This window comes from Typopeltis vanoorti, chromosome 21 (genome assembly GCF_054136105.1).
Source record: "Typopeltis vanoorti isolate ZY-2024b chromosome 21, IOZ_Tvanoo_1.0, whole genome shotgun sequence".
NCBI lineage: Eukaryota > Metazoa > Arthropoda > Arachnida > Uropygi > Thelyphonidae > Typopeltis > Typopeltis vanoorti.
Window position 1 is genome coordinate 72,631,098 of NC_143569.1, and position 24,531 is coordinate 72,655,628.

The 24,531-nt window shown below is 35.7% G+C and overlaps 1 protein-coding gene across 2 annotated transcripts in view; it reads right to left on the minus strand.

The window, feature by feature from the left end:
- The window catches only part of MED14 (mediator complex subunit 14), a 429,754-nt gene that overhangs the window by 372,710 nt on the left and 32,513 nt on the right, over positions 1 to 24,531 (minus strand). For both annotated transcript variants that reach the window (XM_090411452.1, XM_090411451.1), the window contains exons 2-3: positions 13,018 to 13,223; positions 6,300 to 6,432 (exon numbers count right to left, since the gene is read on the minus strand). In XM_090411452.1, coding sequence (XP_090267578.1) covers positions 6,300 to 6,432; positions 13,018 to 13,190 — 306 coding nt within the window. In that variant the 5' untranslated portion in view covers positions 13,191 to 13,223. The remainder of the gene's footprint in view (positions 1 to 6,299; positions 6,433 to 13,017; positions 13,224 to 24,531) is intronic.

Sequence of the window (24,531 nt, forward strand, 5' to 3'; positions counted from 1 at the left end):
CTGGATAGTTTGGAGGACTGGGCTAGGAAAAATGGATGTCAATTTAATGTGGCGAAGTGTAAGGTTATGCACTTTGGGGTGAAAAGAATAGCAGCAGTATATCACATTGGTGGAACTGTACTCCAGGAGATTGATGAGGCCAGGGATTTGGGAGTGTTGGTGGATAGGGAATTGAAGTTTAGGGGGCACATTGCAAAAGTGACTAAATCAGCGCATCAAATCACTTGGCTTCTGAAAAATACTTTAACATGCAGAGACAAACAAGTTGTTGTTCCTCTGTATCGAGCCTTGATAGGACCCCATCTGGACTACTGTGCCCAGTTATGGGCACCAGGATTTCTTCGTGATGGGGAGGAAGTGGAGAGGATCCAGAGACGAGTGACCAAGATGATAGAAGGTCTGTGGAATGAACCTTATGAGAATAGGTTGAAGATTTGTGGGTTGCAGAGATTGGACGATAGGTGAAGGAGGGGTGATATGATTGAGACATTCAAATTACTGAAGGGTTTCTATAAGATTGATCCAGAAGATATTTTTGAAAATATGACTGGTGGTGGGAGGACTAGGGGCCATGCATGGAAGCTGGGCAAGAGCGTGGTTGACAAGGGTGTTAGAGCTAGGTTTTTTACTTGGAGAGTGGTGAATGAGTGGAATAAGCTTTCAGAGTCTGTTGTGGGTGCTATGACCGTGAATGAGTTCAAGGCAAGGTATGATAGATACTGTGTCAATGTCGAATAGTTGTTCTTGACATGATGTTAGGACCTCCCTCGATGAGTCTGTCGACTCCTTGGAGTTGCCCGGAACAATAATAATAATAATAATAAAGATTCAATTTGTTATATACCTTCGTTGTTGTTTGATTTTTTAATTTCCAATTGTAATACACTCAAGATGGTTCATGATATGTGTGCCAAAATATCTGTACTTTAACTTTAACTAAGACTTGTTATAGTCAATTAAATATCCAACTGTGTTTTCATGTAACTATATGGAAAGCTAAATGTGAGTATGAAAAGAAACGTTAGCCCTGCAAGCTAAAGACAACTCAAAAGATATCATTATGTTGCCAAGAAATGAAAACGAAAGAATACCTATCCTGAATGCAGATGGTATGTGGGTAGCAGATGCAGAAGAGATCATTCAACTAATGAGTGCCCATTCTGCTAAATGCTATAAACCTGGTGTATGCAGCATGGAGCTAAAAGCTACACTAGATGAAGGGACTCAGGTGTATCAGGAGAAGGTACTAAAGCTGTAGCATAAAATGAATAAAAATTAGGCAACAGGAGCACAGATTCTAAAAAGTGTGTTCAGCTGAACTAGCTGTTCCTTTGACTTGGCTTTATGAATCTCAACACAGAGAAGATTCCAGAGGAATGGAAAGAATGTATGATAATCCCAATGCACAATGGTAATACAAAGATTGATTTCTATCAACCTATCAGTATATCTCTGGAGTAGTGATGAAGATATTGGAAAAGTTGGTAAGAGATCACATATAGAAATGGGTTGACAGAGAATCTATTCTTTGCAGTGAACAGCATGGATTTGCTATGAGAAGATCATATTTGCATAACTTGCTCACATTTTAAAACGATGATGGTTCAGTTAGACAAGGAAAATAGATGCACCATGATACTTTTGGACTTTGCCAAGATATGGTAAGGAAGGCCGTCACATAAGTTGGAAAATAAGGGATTGGATTATAAACTATTAGCTCATTTAAAAGGAATGGCAGACTGACAGATATCAAAAAGAGGTTAATGGGGGATGTGTCTCCAATATTTAAGGTGACTCTAGGGATCAGTTCTTGGTCCATTGTTATTCAATCGTTACATTCATGACATTGGGATTTAACAAGATACATACAGCCATTTTGATATGAATTATTGTATTGATCTTGTATAACATTTCTTCTTGGCGCTAACATTTTGATGCTAAAACCCTGAGTGAAATATAATAATAAAATTGCATTCATCCTCCAAAAAAACTTAAAGAATTATGCCTCAACTTTATTTAGATAAAGAATCCTATCCAATAGTCAATGCTCAACAAATTATGTAAAATCTTACTTACCATGGAAAAAATTTACTCACCCCAAACCCCCATTATTTTAATAATGTCTTAGTAATAGTAGGAGTTCCATAAATTGATCAGTGATGCTACATCTGTGTCATATAAAGTTCAAATATTTTGTCTGATAGCTGGCAAAACCTACTCACAACAGGTGAGTGGGTGAGCATATTTATCGAGCACTGCCAATAGTCTGTTAATGATATCACTGTATTTCTCAAGTCACAAACTTTGCCCTTGTAGTACAAAGCAAGAATATCTGATTTGGCTTCATTACTTTCCTGTCATTAAGTTTTTTTTTTTCAAAGCAGTTCAGTATAAACTTCTTTGACTAGCTTCCACTAGTTAAGAATAAATTCTCATTAATTCTCATTCTAAATCTAAATTCTCATTTCCATTAATTCATTATCTAAGGGAAAAAAAGAAAATGCATAGAAGTTTCTTTCTTTTTTCCTATGCGAAATTGCAACATATGTTCATGTAATAGATACCTTATTATCAATAATACAATCTCCTAAAACTGGAGTAATCTACTTCTTCATAAACTTAGCTAATTCAAATTCCAGTACTAGTATTATCTATTCCATTTTTCCCTTGCTGTCAGACTCATTATTATTATAATATATTCTTTTTAGCTAACTATCCTGTAATAAACAAAAACAAAGAAAAAAAATTATCCAAATTAAACACAAAAAAATCTCCTGGTCCAGGTGCAATTCCACAACCATCCTAAAGGTGTGCACTCCAGAGTTGACTCCCATTCTATATCACCTTTTTATGCTTTCATATTGCATGGAAATTAGTCCACATGCAATTTTTTCCTAAGAAGGATGACAAATCCTTTCCATCAAACTATGCCCAATTTCCCTCACTGCAGTTCACTCAAAAGTAATGGAGAAAACCACCAACATTTAACTCCATTATCTTGAAAGCACTCAACTAATAAATGATTGCCAATATGGATTTTGCCATTGTCAATCAACAAATACCATTGAAAAATTTGAAGAATCTCTGGTGATCACTCTTGATATCTCCAAGACTTGGCACAAGGGTCTATTAAGTAAGTCCCCATCATTTGATCTGCAACTGGATTGCCAGATTTCTGAGCAGACACAAACTAATGCATGTGATGGTTAAAGGTTACCTGTCCTCTAACTCTGAGCTCTATAAGGTTCAATTTGGGCTGTAGAGCCCAAATTTAACTTTGGCTTCCTGGATTTGTTGCCTTCAAACCTGTCTGTCCAGAACCTTATTTCTCCAATTTGGACATCACAATATGATGATGCTATCCTAACTAATGGTATCTATCCATCTTTTCTTGGTTTTACTCCTGGTCTTTTGCCAAGAATTTACTATTTATAGCCTTCTTAAGGAGCCTCCATAGCTGTCAGTATAGATGAAGCCCTTTGGTTGGAAAGACCCAAGTTTGATTCCCATCAGTGACGTGAGGAACCTTTATCTGGTCTCATACAGAGGTGAAGGTTTTTTCATCCCTCAAAACAGGCAAACCAGTCCCATGAACATGTACAGCTACAGTCAGTACCACCGACAGGGTGTAGCATAGAGGCAGCCTGCCTCACGGTGCTGCTTAATAAAGGCGCTCGTTCAGCCATATTGCAATAAGCGCCGTCACTATGTTAACAGGAACTGGTAGCAAGTGCAGAAAGAAGTTTTTCCAAGCTTAAACTGATTAAATATTATTTGTGAACAGCAATGACCCAAGAAAGACTGTTGCTGGTCTAGCAACTATATCGATAGAGGTGGACATAACTTATAATTTAAATTTATAAGAGCTTATAAACAGCTTTATTGTGCAATATCCCCATAGAGCAAACATTTAATTAATATTATTATGTAATCTTTTTGCATTAATGTTTCTTTTGCAATAAAAACAAAATAGCAATTATAGATTTTTTTTTATATTTTTGTATTTTATCCATCAGGGGCGATATTTAATTGTTTGCCTCAGGGTACAATCTAATGTGGCGACAGCCCTGGCTACAGTCATAAAATATACTATGGCAAGGAAGGCAATGGGACTCTGCCTTGCTCATAATCATCTCCCTAGTATAGTAGCATATAGATAACCCCACCAGCCATATGGCTGAGGGAATAGGATAGCCTTCTTAAAAATACTGTCATTTTCCATACAACTATTAACCTACATACAGATATTCTGAACATCTATTAACCCTATATAAATCACAAATCCATCTAATTATTGAATACTGTTCACATCTAGGGTGGTGTCCCTAAGTGTTCCTTAAAACTACTTGACTCAATACAGAAAAGAGCAATTAGGTTGATTAATGATGCATCTCTCACCAATTCACTACACCGTCTCACAGAGGTGCATAGTTTCTGCTGTATTCTCTACACATACTTCATGGCCAATGTTAATCTGAACTGGCAACAATAATTCCTCCACGTATTGTTAAATCCAATAAAACACATGCAGTAACTACTCAACTCTCCTTCACAGTCCAATTACAAACTTCTCTTCCTCCTCCTCATTGATCCTTTCTGCTGCTGCTCTCGGAACAGTCTTCCATCTAATGCATTTCCTACGAAAATACAATCTATGGCTCTTCAAACAAAATGTGAACAAGTTTCTGCTTGTTTCTCCACAGTACTAATGTATTATAGGTTGCCAACCTCTCAAGTATTTTATGGAACTATCATAAAATAAAATAAAACGATATTACGTACTGACATTTATCATCTACATTAATAACATTTATTCTTGCAAGCATGTGTTATTACAATCTATAAAAGCAACTTGATACAACAGCAACAGTAGCTGAAAACCTATGGATCGACTATATAATTCTTTATTAACAATAGGCAATTGTTATTTAGTATAAACTAATTCCAACAGGTCTCATTCATAGATAGTAGTGTAGCAACCAACAACAGTAAAGTGCAACATCCAACATAATCGCTCATCTTCCATTCTGTGAAATTATTTTAAGTGACCACTTCTAAACTTGTTTGTAGTGTCTAGTTTCACCTTCTGTATTCCTGAGAAACCACATTTCAGTGGTTAGCCACAGTTGACTGGATTGTGTAGTCATCAGTGGCCATGACTAAGCTACAAGTTAGTACTAGGTTGGCCAGTTCCCCCTGCTCAAGCCAATATTCCAACCAATCCCACACATGTATTTGCATTCAGATTCTGGAATATCTAAGTACCTCCAATTCTTCAACCTCTGTTCTCACATTAGTCCTTGTCACCTATGTCATAACAATATCTTCACTTGGACAATACACCCTTGCAAAATGATCACTCAGTAGCTCAACAATTTCATCTGCCTCTGTTATCTTTCTCTATAGTCATTCTTCGTAATAAAAAATCAATAATAAAAAACTCTTGGGGATTTCCTTGTGCCTATTCAGTTCATTTCTTCTCATAATTTGATTTTGCCTTCCATATCATGCTGGTCACCTTTCTTGCCAAATCCTTGCACTGTTCGTTTCTCTTAGCTCATCACCTTTCTTCTTATATATCCCTCGCAAATATTTTCTTTGTTTGCAGCTCATGCTTAATGATACTACTCATTCAACTAATTCCTACCCGATTTACCCTCCTGACCTTGAGTATGCATTGTGATATTGCTTCCTCCAGATACCCCTTGACTATCTCCCCATGCACTGTAAACATCATTCCCTTGCAGATCTTTATGCCATGGTACTGATTCAAGCTGCCTCCTAAGTGTATTTCCACATGTTTTGCTACCTCCAAAGTCAAGACAACACAATCACTTCCCCCAATTAAGAGACAATGTAGCCACCTCCTTAGTCATAAACAGGTCTTCTGATCCTATAACAAGATCCAACACTCTCGTACCCCAAGTCCCCTCAGTCTCCATTCTGCTTCAAGTAATTATCTCTCAGTGAGTGTATAAACTCCATTTCCTTCCTGCCATGTGATCTTTTCTCCTTCCAATTTATGTCTCAAGAGTTGAAATCCCCATTGTTCTAATCATAAATGGATTGACATCTTTTCCTATAGTAAACAAAGTACCTTGAATCAAAGTCATAACAATTTAAATACCATCTTAAAAAAATTCTCTTGCCCAATATTGTAAAATATGATTATATGATCACAAACTACTGACATTCGCAAAACAACTTTAAATTAGTAATGCTTTTAGTGATATTTTGAAAACATTAAAAGAATGAAAGTGTAGTTAGTTATACCAAAAGAAAAAAAGAGTAAAACTTACAGCACATTTTTCGACTTTAGATGCACTTGCAGCCCACTTGACAAGAGCTAATAATCTTACAAATAACTGCCTTGTACGACTAGCAAATTGAACAATTTCAATCTTTCTTTCCACATCAGTTTTACGAGGTAACCTGTTTTATTACAAATTTCATAACAAATTACTTTTTTACGGAAATTATAAATGGTAGTTAAATTTTTTAAAGTATTCATATCACTTACTAATTTGGTAATCATTATATCTGTGCATAAACTGTGTGTGTGTGTGTGTGTGTGTGTGTGTGTGTGTAAATATAAAATACATTATGTAAATTAGGTGTTAGGTATTTGTAACTTGATGCAAGACAAGTACTGCCTTGGTTACTCAAGGCCTGATGTTGCTTTAACAAGCACCATGTTTGGACTCTAGAGTTAATGGATTACATAACTCATGACACTAAATGTATGACAGGTTTACAACTTTTCACAAGTGAGATTTACATAAAAAAGAACAAAAAATGTCTAATTATGAGACAAATACCCCCACTTATTGGAGGTATGAAGCAGCTTGAAAAAGTTTGGAGCAGAGTTCCTAAATTATCTATTAACCCCATCCCACAGTACTACTGTATAATAAATTTACAAACTTCATAAGTAGGATGCATATAAAATTAAATAAAAAACATTATGATGCCGATGATGTTAATTTTCAATAACTAAGTCAAAAGAAATACTCATTCAGAAGAAATAACTAAAAAAACAGTCAAAAGGAATAACTCAAAAAAATTAGTCAATAGAAATAACTATAATTCAAAAGAAAAAGAAATAAATTATCACCTTCAAAGCATACCTTTTCTAGTTGGAGGAAATACTAACTACACTTCTAGATGGTAGATGTCTTGCACTGCCCAATGGAACACCACCACCTGCTTATTGGAGGCATGAAGTGGCTATGTTTTATCTCTAGACTAGGGTATCCAGTTTCTGTCCACTCCTTTTCTTCTTACATGCAGTGTGTTGGAGGGTGCCTTGTTGAGCATGCTCTCTACAATGTAATTATTTGAACTAAGGAGCAGAACCAAATGCTTCCTCCATTCGAGGTTACACCAGTTTCTGCAGACTAGCCACCAGATAGTATCAGTGACTGAACTTATTGGTAAAACTTCAGGATACTTCCCAACCAGCTGGTAAATAACCTTGTTGTTGCTTACTCTGTCAAGAGTTGTACCTTGAAGGAGTCGGAGTATATAGCAGTCAGAGCAGCTTGCAGAAGACACTGTCAATGCCACACTTGAATTGGGTCTGTACACTACTTGTGTGGGAGTTATGTACATAAGTCCTTCATGCCTCTAATCTATAAATTTTTGCAACATACTAATATGGAAAACAGTATAAAAAAATTAAAGTGTTACTGTATTTAAAAAAATTCCTACAAAAAAAAAAAAACAATATCCAAATCTTGGTTTTTTAACAAATGTGCAAAAGTAGTCCAAGGCAAAAAACAGCATGTGCTCAATGGCCCAGGCTAAAAACTTCAGCTTCCTCGTGCAGCTCATAACTGCAAAAAAACTCAGCAAATTGAAAGCAGACTTTATAATGGCCAAATACACCAAGCCCAAATCATGTTCAAATGTCAGTCAAGCCTTCTTGTTCCTTGCCGAGGCTGTTCAACAAACTTCTGTCCAACTATGTCTCTCATAGTAGGCCAGAAGTTACATCTGTCTCATCCTGATGGAACAATAGCAAAGATAAAAGGCAGCCCTCTTGGCATCAGGTTTTTCCCTCCAAATCTTGTTTAGATTACCAAAACAAATCTCCTTCTACTGTTCCACCAACCACTCTCAGTATGTCTCTTCTGATTTTTAAGGTAGTACAGTAGGACATCAGAAAAATACTCAAAGTCTTGCACTAAGGATCAAATGTCTACACTACAGTAGTTTTTTGTAGTATATCATCTGTCTGCTACAAAACCCTGTAGTACATAAATGACTCAAACACTAATCAAGCCATTCTCAAGTGTGGTGAAAATAATTTAGTGCATCTTAATGCTACCAAACAACAATTCTTTATTTCCTGGAATAAAGGCCATAACTCACTCTCCCTCACTCCGATAATACTCTGCTCACCAACTAAGATCAGTTTTCTCTTCTTGGGCCTGACTTTCACATTCAGCCCATTCTGGCATAAAGACATCACATCTGCAACTCCTCTTCAGTCTCTAAAAAAGCTTGTATTCTTTCGTGTTCTAAGCATTACCAAGTCCCAAATCTGTCTGAGCTTAGAATATTGCTCTCACATCTGAGGTGGCGCACTGAAAACCATGCTTGATATGCTAGATTATATCCAGAACAGAGTTATTTGCTTAATAGATGACCCTTCTCTCACTAACTCCCTCCAATCACTTTTCCACAAATGCTCTATCCCTGCATAATGTTTATGACCATCATCACTCATTAATGTTAATCTTCCATAGTCATTCTTCCTCTTACTTGCCACATAACGAAAGGACTCTTTTGGATTTCCTTTGGCCTGCTCAGCTAGATTCTTCTCATAATCTGATTTTGCCTTCCTTGCCATGCTGGTCACCTTCCTTGTCTGAACCTTGTACTATTCATGAGTTTGCTGGTCACCTTTCTGTTTATATACTCTCCACAGCATTTTCTACTTCTGCAGCTCGTGCTTAATGATATTACTTATTCATCTAACTCCTACCCAATTAACCCTCCTTATCCTAGGTATACAATTTAATACTGCTTCTTCTAGATGACCCTTAACTATATCTCATGCACTACTAACATCTTTACTCTGAAATCTTGTTCATGCAAAGGAGCTGTCAGAGGAGTATGAAGAATTTGTTAACAGTCTTCAATTTGTACCCACTGAGGGTGAGAATATGCCTCAGGTAATGCAGTTCTTCACTCAGTTTTTCTGACATACTAGAGACATTGCAGGCTCTCTCTCATAATGTTTTAATCATGACCATCTTTTGTATGAAACAGTACGTAAAAATCTTCCAGTTGCAGTAGATTTTCTATATACTGAAAAGATCTCTTTTTCTTTGTTTATTTTGAGAAGGATGTCAAGGATTGGTAATTTTTTGTGATCTTCCAGTTTATGAGTGAATGTTCCTGAGACCAAACAATGAATATGTCATCAATATAATGCAACCAAGTTTGTGGTATTGTGTGATAATGTTAAGTGTTATGAAGTGATATGCTGTTAATTGTTCATAATGTTTTAAATTAATTATACATTTATTCCACATCTCTGAACTCTAATAGTATTTTCTTCTACTGTACAGCTGCAACCAAAATATGCGGAATTATATGCATGCTGTATGAATCATGCATATGAATATAAGAGAAATTAATTTTCTCTTACATGCACGAAGCATTATTAAAAACATTATGATATGCTTAATATGCGTGCATATCTCTATTAAACATCTAGTAACTTATTCTCATTCATCTAGAGAGGAATCTTTATAGGGGCATTTTCAATTCAAGGTGAGTTAGCCAATCTGAAACAATGATAGCAGGGTTTTTCTTCCAAAAACTGAGGTTTTTTTCATCCCAAATACAAGTAAATTGGCCCTAGTACATATGCAATTTACAGACAAAATGTACAATTAGTGGCAGTGGATAGTGTTGAGTGTAGATAAAGAATTATGTAATGTAGTGTACTCCCATGATCCAAGACACATCCTTAAGATTCTTTGAAGAGGCATCACATAATAATAAATATATATATATATATATATATATATATATATTATTATTATTATTACATGACATCTCCAGAGAGTCCAAAGACTCATCGAGGGAGAGCACCTACTTCACAACTATAAAGTATGTGCTCCACTATAATTCACCATCTACTGGCAACCACCACCACCACCACTAGTATTTTCACAAACAATCACAAACATCCATGCCTACGGCAGGACTCGAACACATAGCCTTTTGGCTGGAGAGCAGATACGCTAACCACTCGGCCAACAATATATATTTAATATATTAATATATATTCAATTTATGAACTAATGATTCAAGCAAATACTGCAATTCAAAAGATATTTTTCTTGCATTAACCTTGCATGTGAGAGGTCAGTGCCATATGTGTGTGCAAATGATTAAGAAGAATTATCAGTTATCAGAATAATGATTAGTGAAAATTTCAATGAAATGACACTACAAAAGTCTGATTAGAGAAAAATTCAGGATTTTTTTTAAATTAAATTTTGTTCTTTACTATCACTAATTAGTTGGCCATGTTTATTGTAGGTTACTGGCTTAAACATTTCAACAGAATTCAAATAAACGTCGATTTCTGAAACTGGATAAAGAACCTCCTAAAATAAGAAACATTTTTTTGTTTCTTAAACTTATATCCTGTTGCTGTGCTGTCACATAAAATGTGACAGTACAGCAACAAGCCCCCCCCCCTCTCCCCCAATCAGGACAAAGTCAGCTATGAGAATAACCTAAAACTTAACAGAAATGAAGACAGGCAGCATGAACATAACAGCAGCAATAGAAAAGAGACAGAGCTAGTTGTTCAGAACTACCATTAGGGCAAGTTTTTTTTTTTATGTGAATCACTCATGAAGGGTTGTAAACTACTGTAAATTAGTCCTGTGGATAGACTAAGGATTAAATCATTTGGAAATCTTGCTGTAGAAACAAAGCATGGTACTTTTTCAAGTCAAACAGGATTCCAAATAATCAGGATAATGTCTTAGACAGTGTGATGAAAATCATCTGCCACCTAAATATTTTCACAATCTACCACTGTTGTGAGAGCATAAAAACTATCAATACAACCAACCATACCAACAACTGATGTTACTGAGACAAAACAGGTAAGATGATTTCAGACAATAGTGATAAAAAAAAAAAAAAAAAGGAAACAATATCCATAGTATTCAATGCTAAAACAGAGCAATGTGGGCAATACTAAAATAAAGCTTATAACTCCACAGAATTATTCCAGTAAGGAAGGAAGAATAAGAGGATTTTTCAAGCCATTAGAAAGAGTAGCTAACACAAAGGAAAAGTGGATTCTTGTTGGAGGCCTAAACAGTAAGACAAAATGAACTGCAAAGATACAGAAATGTTCTAGGAAAATCTGGATAAAAAGGCTGGCTACTAATAATAATAGTAAATACTACTAGATTTATTTTCAAGAGACAGGTTACTAACATAACATTCCAATATAAAGATGTGTATATATATTCACATGGAGAAAAAACACATAAGAAGTCTTATTATATTATTACTGATAGTTATATCTTCATACTGATTCAGGACACAAATGTGTACAGAGATGTGAAATAGAAAGTGATAATTTAATGGTTAGCATTCATGATATTTAGTGGTTAATGTGAATGAAAAGTTGGGGAAAAAAAAAGAATCAAAGTTGATTCTTTTTTTAAGTACTTCACCAAAAGTACTTTAAAAGACTCCTGTCTTTTAAGGTACTTTTGGTGAAGAAATCAAAAAAGCTTAGAGAAAAAGAATTCCCTAACAGAAATTAAAGATCAGAGATCTTGTTGAAAGGATCTCTAAATCTTCTGAAGCATCCAAACCTCCTCATCCTCCTCTGAAAAAACCTGGTGTCTAAAAGATCAACTGTACTGTGGTTTGCACTACACAGGACAGACAGGCAGATCAAGAGAAATACACTAATTTGAACACATCGAAAATGTAGAGAATAAAAGGAAACACATATCAGGACTGGCAGCACATCAAACTGAAACAAAACATTGAGTATTATGACAACAAACCAAAATGCTCCACACAGATTACAGATTTTTCTCAAGTGCATTCAAGAATCAGTTGAAATGATCAAACATCCTCAACAGTGCAACATAAGGGATAATTCTACATCAAGTCTGGTCTTCTCTAATTCAACACGACATGCACATGGTTACTAGTAGTTCACAACAGACCACAAACCAGCAAACAACTTCATAGTATATGTGTGCACTTTCTTTGTTATTCTTGTATTGAAATATTTCATTATGTATGTTACTTGTTATAACCTAATTTTTAGTTAGGTTATAACATGTGTTTCTGGAAAATTTCACAAAAATTTGTGGGCTACTCAAATCTTTTCAGAATTACTGAAAAATAGAATATCAAAATTTTCTGTTTTGAAATGAATTTTACCAAAAAATCAAAAAACAAAGTTTAATAAGCAGACATTTATTCATTTTATTCAAGTGCTACACAAAGGGGAGCCCCATTCCAACATTTTGGACTGTTCTGAATTAAAATGGAAAAAAACAACAATGAACATGTGTTTCTGGAAAATTTCACAAAAATTTGTGGGCTACTCAAAACTTTCAGGTTTTCATACTTTTTTCTCAAAAGTATTTCGTTTTGCACACTAAATGCCACATTCTGTGCAAAATTTCAGCTTCCCAGTCCTATGCAAAGTGGGTAAACATCTTAATTGGCAGTAGTCAGTTAACAACTGGTCAGTGTCACTTAGTAGCATGCATATATCATTAAAAAACTATAAAGGAATAAGCATTTCAACAAAAAAGGGAAGATTTCAACAACTTCAGCAGCTGCTCTTAAGAATATTTGAAATGAATGAAAAAATTCCTTTGGATATTACTTTAGGAAAAGATTCTAAAGAAACTTTGAATGCAAAGTTATTTCAAGATATGTGTTGAAATGAAAACTGACTTTATAAACATATATATATATATATATATATAATTACACACTTACAGCTCTGCTAAAACAGTCAATTCATGATAAGTCCTTTGTAGGATGAAATCAATCAATCTGCTTAATGATATTGTTCCCCCTCCTCCTCCTCCTCCCGAAGGAGCAGATGATATCTGTGCTGCTTGCATTCCTACAAATGATATATGGGGCCCTTCAACTGGACTAGGTACCATAATGCTAACTTACTTGTTAGCATCATTAAAATGCTAGAATAAAAAATAAAAAATTACATTATTCACAAGCAAGAAAATCTATAGAACTTATCATAATTTGTACTCTGCTTTTCATATATATATATATATATATATATATATACACACACATATATATTAAAACACAAAGATTTTATTGAGAATAAAACTATACTAAATAAAGCTTTTAGCATTTGTTAAAATGCAAAAGAAAAAAGAAAAATATAACATTATTAAAAAAAAAAAAAAACAAGTAACTACAGAACTTATAATTGCAATCTGCTTTTCATACATACATTAAAAAGCAAATAAATGGATTTTTATCTATGACCTAATAAAAGTGCATATAAAAATTAGCACTTTGGGCATATATTGTAAAGCTTATGCTCTCCTGCCACAGAAAAAAGAATTTCTGAAATCCCCTAAAACTTTCATAGAAAAAAGGTTGATAATGTTAATGATATGTTATGAAATGAAATGTTTGCAATCCCCTCCCACCTTCAAAGCAGAGATAACTCAAAAACTATTGCCATTCCATATATCCAGAGCACATCTGAAAAACTGAACAAAAATCCTAAGAAAATATGACCTTACAACCAGTTACAGACCACATAAGAAATTGGCATCTCTTATCAAGCTCCACCAAAGACCAGCCACATCTCCTAGCCCTACCAGAAGTATACCAGGTACCTTGCAGTTGTAAATCGTCTTACTACAGTCAATATCAAGATATCCGAACATAAGGACTACATCTAGTTCCACCAATACAGCTACTCAGGACTTGCTGACCATGCTTTAGACACCCACTACAGGATACACTGGAAGAAGGCCACTCTCTATTACAATGCAGCAAATACAAGTATGAAAGACTATTCATCAAAGTATTCACCTCAGCTTTAAAAAACTTTCTAAACCTCAACAGATTTGGGTGCATGAGACTGTCCCAAATTTGGGAAGCATACATTTTAAGAACACCAGCCCAACGGCTAAGACAACCCAACTTAGCCAGCTAGTATATACTGTTTAGGACTCTATGACCAGTTTCTGTTGCCTTTATTCAACCTCATTTGCTCAGTGCTAGTGCCTGAGTTCATATATGACTTTGTTTGTGATCCCTGATGATGATGACAATGTAACATTGCCAAAATATAGGAAAGTATTAATTAAAGTTTTCTATAATTAATATTCTAGTATACGTCGTCATTTCCTGGAAAATTAAAAACTATGTATAAACATATAAGCTGATCTAGAAGAACTCTTATGGTGGTATTTAAAAAAATTTTTTTAATTAATTTAGTTTTATTTTTAATTAATTTTAATTAATTTTATCTTGCATATAATTTATATATTACATTATTTCAATATAATGGTCACCATTTTTTTTTTTCAAGTCAGGACCTTAGAGAATCCCTTAATTCAATTGGGTCATTAACGGGCTGGTGATGCACCATATATAGCAGGAGTAACGTGGCTCGCAAGCCTCATGCAGTTCACATCCATGCGTCATGTATCTCTTCATGCTCTACCAGGAAAAAATAAACAAAAAGAGAAGAGGAGACAACAGAAAAGAGGAATAAAATTTAAAAAAAAAAAAAAAGAGAAGATAGAGAGAAAAACAGGGTTAATAAAAATTGCTGCAATAAAAAAGTTTAATTGGAAACATTAAATTAAATGAAGTTTACTTGAAACAATCAGAATAATTTTAAAGTCAAAACAATAATTTTAGTTATTTATAGTAGAGACCTTCCCTGTATCGATTTTCTTAGTAAGCTCCTTAAAATTAGGTGTGTAATTAGTCAAAGCAGTTCTTACAAGCTCATTCAAATGTTCATAATTTAAAACAGATGTATATTAGATTTAAATATACATATAGTGTTTCAAGTGAAGCACTGTGTGTATATTTTCATGAGTTGAATAAGTGCTTCACAGGAGTATGTGGTCCCAAAAATGAAGTTTCCTGGCACATTGCTAAGTGTTGGATACTGTTGGTCTCGAACTTGCTTCCAAAATTCAATTACGGAACATCTACTTTGCTTCACTAGTTTCAATCCTTCATCCTCTTGAAGTTCTGAAAGTTCCAGTTCTGCAGCTGTGACATTTATCACAATTGGGTTTGAAATAGGACAACCATGCTCAAGCACATTCATGGGGAAAGGATTTTCCAAAAAAGTGAATGCTGGCTTAAGTTCTTGAAGGTCGCAAAATCGATTGTTGAGTTCTTCAGCCAGATTTGTCAGTATTTTCTTCACACAAACGAAGTGATTGAAAGTTTTATGTTCCAAGTCTCTCTGGAAAAGTTGCAATTTGCTTTGGAAGCTTAGCACGTTCTGTGCAAGATCAGTTATTAGTTTTTCTTTCCCTTGAATTTAATATTTAATACCATTTAATGTTTGTAGATGCTGGTAAACATCGGAGAAAATTGCCATGTCTAATAACCACTGAATGTCTTGAGATGAGAGAAAAATTTCTCCTTCTTTCTAAGAAACTGTTTGATTGGGTCTAACAACAACAAAAAAAAATTGTTCAATACACTGCTAACTGAGAGCCATCTTACTAAGCAAAACTATGATGCATCATTAGGAATCTCATTACAATTCAACTCATCGAGAAAGCTTTTGAATTGTGTAACTAATTCAAAAATGTAACTTTTGAATTAGTTACACAAGTGTAACTAACGTGTTGTGACGAGCAGGCATAGCATCTGCATCCCCCATCTCACCATGCATACACTCACTCACTCCTGTACCATCACAATGGTCAAAGGTTGTGATGGTACAGGAGTGAATTATTTTGGCTCGAAAAGAATGTGTAGTTGGCCATCCCTGATATATAGCCTCTCAAAGTCGAGTCAATCCCTTACCACATTTTCCATGGTGTGAACTCTTTGCACAAATAGTTCTGGCAAAGTGAGTCGGTGCTACCTTATAAGCCTATCATTCCAAGTTGGAAATGCCAACTAGATATCTAGATAATAGATGACTTGAATCAGCCATAAAATACCACTGCCCATGCTGCCTGAAGAGATGAAGTGGCTACTGCCGTGTCTCATCTCCAGCACAAGGTATTCAGTTTCTGCTGTTCCTTTCCTCTCACAGTATGTCAGGTGTAGACATACTATAAATTAGGAAGCCAGCATCATCTTCATTTGAGGGTAACAGTAATGCAATTTCCAAAGACCAGCTGCAAGGTTATGCAAGATTTAGATCAGCAGAGAGATTATCACCTCGCCATACATACACTTACTCCCATACCATTGCATCGGTCAAAGGCTGCAGCTCTTCTAAGTCTTACCGGAATTATTTTGACTCCAAAAGGATGCATAGTTGGCCACCCCTGATATATAGCCTCTCAAAGTCAAGTCAATTCCCACACCACCACCTTTCTATGGTGTGGACTCTTTCCACAAATAGTTCTGGCAAAGTGAGTCGTGCTACTTTATAAGCCTATCATTCCAAGTTGGAAATGCCAACTGGATATCTAGATGACTTGAATCAGCCATAAAATACCACTGCCATGCTGACTGAAGACATGAAGTGGCTACTGCCATGTCTCATCTCCAGCACAGGATATTCAGTTTCTACTGTTCCTTTCCTCTCACATGAAGTGCAGGTGTAGACATACTATAATTAATAAATTAGGAAGCCAGCATCATCTCCATTTGAGAGTAACAGTAAAGCAATTGCCAAAGACCAACTCCAAAATAGTACACAAGACCAAACTTCAATCGTAATATGTCTGGAGGCCGCGTTATCTGCTAGTGAATAATTCTGCTTTTGCTTATTCTTCTAAGTCATGTATGGACTCGGTATAACAGCATAAGTGCATGGGAGCACATGTACGTTTAATTATTTATTAGAGTACAGTACAGAGTAATTTTATATAATGATTTGTACATTGTATTATTTCACTATAAACACAGAGTAAAATGAATTAAATATATAAATATAATAAAACCGACTTACACATTTTATCATTCAGGCATGTTAATTGTCAACATATCCTAATGATTTATACAGTGATTTCCAACCTATGACAGGGTCAACAGAATGGAACCTGATTTTCAGCCAAACCAACTGTTATTATGACTGCATCTCCATGGAATCAGGAGATTCATTGCAGAAGTTACACTCTAGGTTCATCAAAGTCAGTTGCATTATACCTTAAATTCCTTCACTGTCTGCATATTCACCATCTCTAAGAGAAAGCATCTCACATAAAAATAACAAAATTATACTTTTTTTCACTTTATTGTGCAACTTCAGGGAGACTCTTTCTGCTGCAATTTGAAAAATCTTGCCAAACAAAAGCGGGGGGGGGGGGGAGAGAGAAGGGATATGACTGAGACATGCTCACCAAATTCTACAGATTACATTTCTGTCAACATTCCAAAGCAGCCACAATATTTTTGTTATTTGTCATTGTACTCTTTCTAAAGTTTCTTCATCCCCTTGAACAGTGCTTCCCAAACTTCTGGATGTCAGGTCCACCCTTTGTAAAAATTAAAATATTTCACGTCCCCCCCCCCTCAAAAAAAATTGTAATAGGGAGATATATTATTATAATATTTATTGTATTTATATTCAATACAAAACATACACAGCGAATATTGCAAAAATCAAATGCATATATTACATTTTTTGTCTCTTACCATTTGGTTCTGAAGACGATGCGGGCTGTTCTGGTAAAATATGAAATACTGTCCTTTTTTTTTTCGAGTCTGTTTCTGCTTCTTCTGATTGTTCGCGGGATTTTTTTTTTATTTTTTATCAGCCACTTATCCATCTCAGGGTTAAATTTTTTAACATAGAATAGATCAAATAATATCATCACTTACCGATACTGGCACACCAAAGACTGATAACATGAAATTAGTGAATATTACCTGAATAAGGGAATCCCCGGACCAAGAACATTTTTCTCTTTTGTGACTTTTCTCCCTTTACGGTAATTAAGCCTAACGCGAAACAGACAGCAAAGGCAGGTTATTAAAACATGCATATGATTGGTGCGGTATTAACAAAAGATCGTGCAACCGAAAGATAAAAGCATAGCTGACAATTGAGTTGAAATGCTAACTCTCTTCAACTGAATTCCATATGTGAAACTGCCATAATTCATTATATATATATATATTACTTAGTTTTAACACATTTACGAATTTTAACACGTTCAGTTGAATTTTATTGCTGCCTTGGGAAATCAAACTCACACACATCTAATTAATAACAATAGTTTTTAGTTAGATACTGTGTTTGCCCATGCAACATATGGTTTTGTTTCAGTCTATACAGCATAGTTTCTGTATGAGGGGACATGTGATTCATTAATTAGTGCGTTTTTATCTCAGTTGTCTCTAATTGCACTATTTCTTGAGAAATATATTACACAGACTGCTCATACCTTATTCACTGGCATAACAAAAGTACTTGTTTTTATTGCCTCTGCAGTATAGTGGCTGTTAGGGAAGGCGTGTTGTTTACCACTGCAAGTGAGTTACTATCTCCCCACATGAACCTGTTTAAGCTTTTTTTCATGTGTGAAAGATACCAAGTAATTTTAAATCTGGTTTTACTCCATTTTTTCCAAGTAAGCAAACAGACAAAATGTCAAGTTTGCGCCTGCAATATATGCAAGACTAGCTGATCCCACAGGTAGTGCAAGACCAAGGCAACTCGTGGTAGAGGCAGAGCAAACTCTGATCACTAATCTTAATATTTACCCTTAATGCCAAAACACATCTCCAAGAAGGGGATGTATGATGTTTTGTATTAAAGGCAAGGGGCCATTTAATACAAAACATCATACATCCCCTTCTTGGAGATGTGTTTTGGCATTAAGGGTAAATATTAAGATTAGTGATCAGAGCTTGCTCTGCCTCTACCACGAGTTGCCTTAGTCTTGCACTACCTGTGGGATCAGCTAGTCTTGCATATATTGCAGGCGCAAACTTGACATTTTGTCTGTTTGCTTACTTGGAAAAAATGGAGTAAAACCAGGTTTAAAATTACTTGGTATCTTTAACATAACTATACCCAAGTTAAAAATACTTTCTACATTTCATGTGTGAAGTATATGCGAAACTTTTGTTGGTAACAGAAAACTAGCTCGGATGACAGTGATAATATAAAACGAGTTTTGATATGTATAAAAATGTCAATATCAACAGTTCCTGATTATGAACGCATGATGAAAGGGACAGGAAGATTTGGAGCTTCCCTGGAGAGCATTCGAAGTAAATACAATTAACCACTGCTTTGAAATGAAACATATGAATAAGCAATATTTACTAATATTCATTAAGCACCGAAATACGCAGGAAGCAAAGTTTGTGAACCAACACCAATATGTGAATTTTTCCATTAAAATATAAAAAATAACAAAAAAGAAATAATAAATAATAAAAGTTAAATATGTTTCTTTTAAAAAAAAAAAAAAAAAATCTACTTAGTCTTAAAACATTTTAAATTTGTTTTCATTATTTCCCGGCCCCCTCAACAAAACCTACGGTCCCCAAGGGGGCTGCCGCCCACAGTTTGGGAAGCGCTGCCCTTGAAGTCTAGATGTCGTCTGATCAAGACTATAATGGAACCACAACATCCTCATTTTTGCTGGATGATGTCCTTCTTTGCAACATCTCTCCTGACCTTCATCTCCCTGTCAACCATCATACACAGAATTCCATTCCATCCCCTTCACACTTTGCCTCCAATGCATGCATAACTGACCAGGATAAATTCCCCCAATCCTTTCCAGATGCCCAATACACAATGCCCCCTATATCCTTTCAACAGAAAGAGTTAAAAAAAATATTGTCCAAATTCCTCCAATTGTCATGAAGGTTTGTGCACCTGTACTGATCGCTATCCTATGTTACCTGTATACACTCTCTTACTCCACTGGTATCTATCCCACAATCTGGAAATTGGCCTAGGTTCAACCCTTTCCCAAAAAAGGGTAACAAATCAATTATACATAATAAATAACGGAAAAACTCACGTAGAAATATTATTTAATAGTATAATTTTCGCCTGTGTGTCACAGGCATCTTCAGTACAATTAGGCACAAAAATTAATTAGGTGGCGCTTTTTGGAATTGTCAGTTAGTGTTTAATTTTTGTGCCTAATTGTACTGAAGATGCCTGTGACACACAGGCGAAAATTATACTATTAAATAATATTTCTACGTGAGTTTTTCCGTTATTTATTATGTATAGTTATGTCTACTCACGGTTTACCTCTTTTAAAACAAATCAATGACATCAAACTACCACCCTATCTCATTCACCTCAGTACTATCTAAAGTAATGGAGAGAACCATCAATTTCCCACTCTTACACTACCTAGAAGGCACCCAGCTAATAAACGACCACTAGTATGAATTCCATTTCTACAGATCAACAGGAAATCTACTCACATATATCACCCATCTCAGGACAAAAGCCACAGAGAAGTCTGGTGAATCTCAAGTGGTTGTACTTGATATCTCCATAGCTTTTGACTGGGTCTGGCACAAAGGCTTACTAAACAAACTCCCATTATTTGGTATGTCCCAGAACTTCTGCAGTTGAATTGCAGGCTTTCTGTCTGGACACACACTATGTGTGATGGTTCCTTATCCTCTCACCATTCAACTAATACTGGAGTTTCACAAGGTTGTCTCTCACCAACATTCTTCAGTTGACCTCCAACCCAATATACAGTTTTGCAGATGACAACACATTGCACTACTCCCCTTTCATTTGATAAACCTTACTCTACACAAATCACCTCTACCTACAGAACACCAGCCACCACTGCCCTCAATTCTGATCTCTGAACCATCCTCCAATGGAGTTCAGATAACCTTGTCAATTTCAATGCTAGAAAAACCCAGCTATACCTTACTTCTCACAAAAAAAGAACCATTTTCTAACAGCACTATTTTTGACAAACTCAAATTTCCAGAGCAGATGAAATTTTTTTTCTTGGAATCATGTTGACATCAAGCCTTTCCTGGCATAAATACATCACAACCACTGCATCCTCAGCTTCTAAAAAACTAGAATTTCTCACTCAAGAGGTTACTTAATCTCTGAACAGCTGTTAACCTTATACAAATTAAAAATCTGGGATGCTTAAGGGTCAAAGCTGTATAACTGAGAGGAGACCTCCACATAGCCTTTAAAGGAATGTGGAGAACCGACCAGGGCTTCTGACCTAATGTCCAATCCTCACCTTCTCGTGGTTCACCCTGTTGGGTATCTACTTGGATACTGAACGAACGAGGATGGGCTGGCAATTTGGGATTTAGCCGACCAAATTGTATTCTTATTGGTTAAACCAAAATAAAAAATGATGGTACAACATGACAAAATTTCATGCCGGCTGGGGCGTCGCCCAGTTAAACAAGGCCTCCATTATTTTCGCCAGGGAAAGGCGAACAGCGAAAAGTCAGCTACTGGAACAAATCTGAAAACAAACCCCAACTCAACATCACCAGAGTTAAAGATCAGTACTATCAACGTAAAAAGCCTAAATGGCAAAGAAATGGAGCTAGCTGAGGAATTAGATAAGTACCAGATCGACATAATAGGGGTGACTGAAACAAAAAAAAAGACCAAAACTGGTGAGATCTTCCTGAGCAATAAATACAAAATGTTATATTCAGGCAATGACAATCAAGGAAAAGAAGGAGTAGCCATAGTATTCAACACAAAATACGAGGCTAATCTTCTTGAATGGCAGTCAGTCTCAAGTAGAGTAATGTGAGCAAATATGAGAATGGGGAACTGGACAATGAGACTTATTTGTGCCTATGGACCCACAGAAGGTTCTACTAAGGTAGAAGTGGAGGAATTTTTTGAGGCTTTAGAAAAAGCAACTGACACAATGAAAAAGGAAAAGTTGGTCCTTGTTGGGGATCTAAATAGCAGAGTAGGAAATGATTGTGAGACATACAAAAATATTTTGGGAAAATTTGGAGGAAAGAGCAAAGCTAATAATAATGGCAAATATCTGTTGGATTTCTGCTCACATGGAGAGAAGAGGCTAGGAATAAGAAAAGTCTCATTGACTATGTTATTGTTGATAGTGATGTTTTCTCCCTGATGCAGGACACCAGAGTGTACAGAGGATTTGAAATTGGAAGTGATCACTATTTAGTCTTGAGCAGGATAAAAGTGAATTTCATATTGAAAAGAATAACATGTAAGAAAGTTTTAAAGCGAATAAAAGTTGAGCAGCTCTCAGATGTGAACTCTAGACTAAAATACAGAAAGATTATTGAAGAAAAAATGAAAGAGTTTGAGAACAGGAATCAAACCTTGGAGAATCAGTGGCAAACTCTGAAGAAAACATTGATTGATTCTGCCAGAGAGGCATGTGGTGAGGTTGTCTGCAAGGATAAAAAAAATCAGAACTCCCTGGTGGACACAGGAAGTTAAAGAGGCAGTGAAGGAAAAGAAGAAAGCATATCAAAAGTTCCTGTCAAATAAGTCAGCTTGTGCTCTTAGAGAATATAGAGACAAATGCAAGAATGCTAAACACTGTGTAAAACTAGCTAAACAAAAGTCATGGGAGGACTTTGGCAAGAATATAGAAAATAAATATCAAGAAGGTGGCAAAATATTCTGGAGGTTGTTGAAGAAGCTTAGGAATGGAGGAAAGAGTACTGTAAAAGGAGTTAGAGATGATAAAGGTGACATGAAAATGGGAGAAAAGGATTTCCTTGAAGTATGGAGTAATTACTTTGAAAAACTGCTAAATGAAACAAGCAGTGATGACAGCACAGTGGTAAAAAACACTGACCAGGCATGCAGACATGAATACATATCCATACTTGAAGTAGAAAAAGCCATCAAAGGCTTGAAATGTGGAAAGGCAGCTGGAGTAGATGATATTCGACCAGAAATGCTGAAGTATGGTGCTATAAGAGCCTTACAGTGGCTGCACTGCATAGTTCAGAAAGCCTGGACAGAGGGACGAATTCCCAATGATTGGAGTAGAGCTCTCATAGTACCCATATATAAAAAGGGAAATAAAACTGAATGTGAGAATTACAGAGGTATTTCCCTACTGAGTGTTCCTGGCAAAATCTATGCGTGTATACTTGAGAAACGGTTGAGAAGAATTGTGGAAGAAAAGCTTGGTGAAGAACAAGCTGGATTCAGGCTAAATAGAGGCTGTCAGGATCAGATCTTCACTTTTACGACAAATAGTCGAGAAAGCATGGGAATATAACAAAGATCTGTATTTAAGTTTTGTCAATTTGGAAAAGGCATATGATAAGGTGCCAAGAGAGAAGCTATTCAATACGCTGCAGTTATATGGTGTCAATGGGGCATTATATCAAGCAATACTTAGTCTTTATTTGAGTTGTAAGTCAGCAGTTAGAATTGAAGGAAGTACAGGAAGATGGTTTAATGTTAAATCTGGTGTGAGACAAGGATGTACATTATCCCCTCTGTTATTCATTATCTATATGGATCACATTATGAAGGAAAGTGATATTAAACATGATATCAAAATTGGAGATGTTAATGTCAGCTCTTTGCTTTATGCGGATGATGTTATACGTCTAAATAAATCCGCAACAAGTCTGCAAGAATCTCTGACTAAATTGAATAGCTGTTGTAATAGATATGGTATGAAGGTCAGCAATAAGAAGACAAAGACAATGAAAATACGCAGAATCATTGAAAATGTCAACTGTGTTGTGAATGGAGAACCTGTGGAACAAGTAAAACATTTCAGCTACTCAGGCACAATTTTTACTGAAGATGGTAAATTAAATATAGAAATAGACAACAGAATCAGCAAGGCGGGTATGGTGGGAAGTCAATTGAATAAATTCATATGGAATAAGAGAGAAATTAGTCGGAACACTAAATTAGCTGTATACAAGACGGTGTTCAAACCAGTTTTAACTTATGGATCTGAGAGCTGGGTTAGAAGTAAAACACTTGACCAAAGACTAGAGACCGCAGATATGAGAGTCCTGAGAAAGATTATAGGTGTGAACAGATGGCATCAATGGCAATATCATATTAAAAACGAGGATATTAGGAAAGAACTTGACATTGTCTGCATCCAAGAATGCGTTAGCAGAGCTAGTATCAGGTGGTATGGTCACCTAAACAGAATGGGTGAGGAAAGATTAGCAAAACAAGTGTTCTCTGCCAGGTTGGCAGCAAAACGACCCAGAGGAAGACCAAGATATAGGTGGATTGATACGGTACAAAGTGCCTTAGACGATAGAAATATAAGATCTGATAATGTTGGAGTCTTGACAAGTAACAGACTGATTTGGAGGAAAATTGTAGACAGGAGGTTAGTAATGATATAA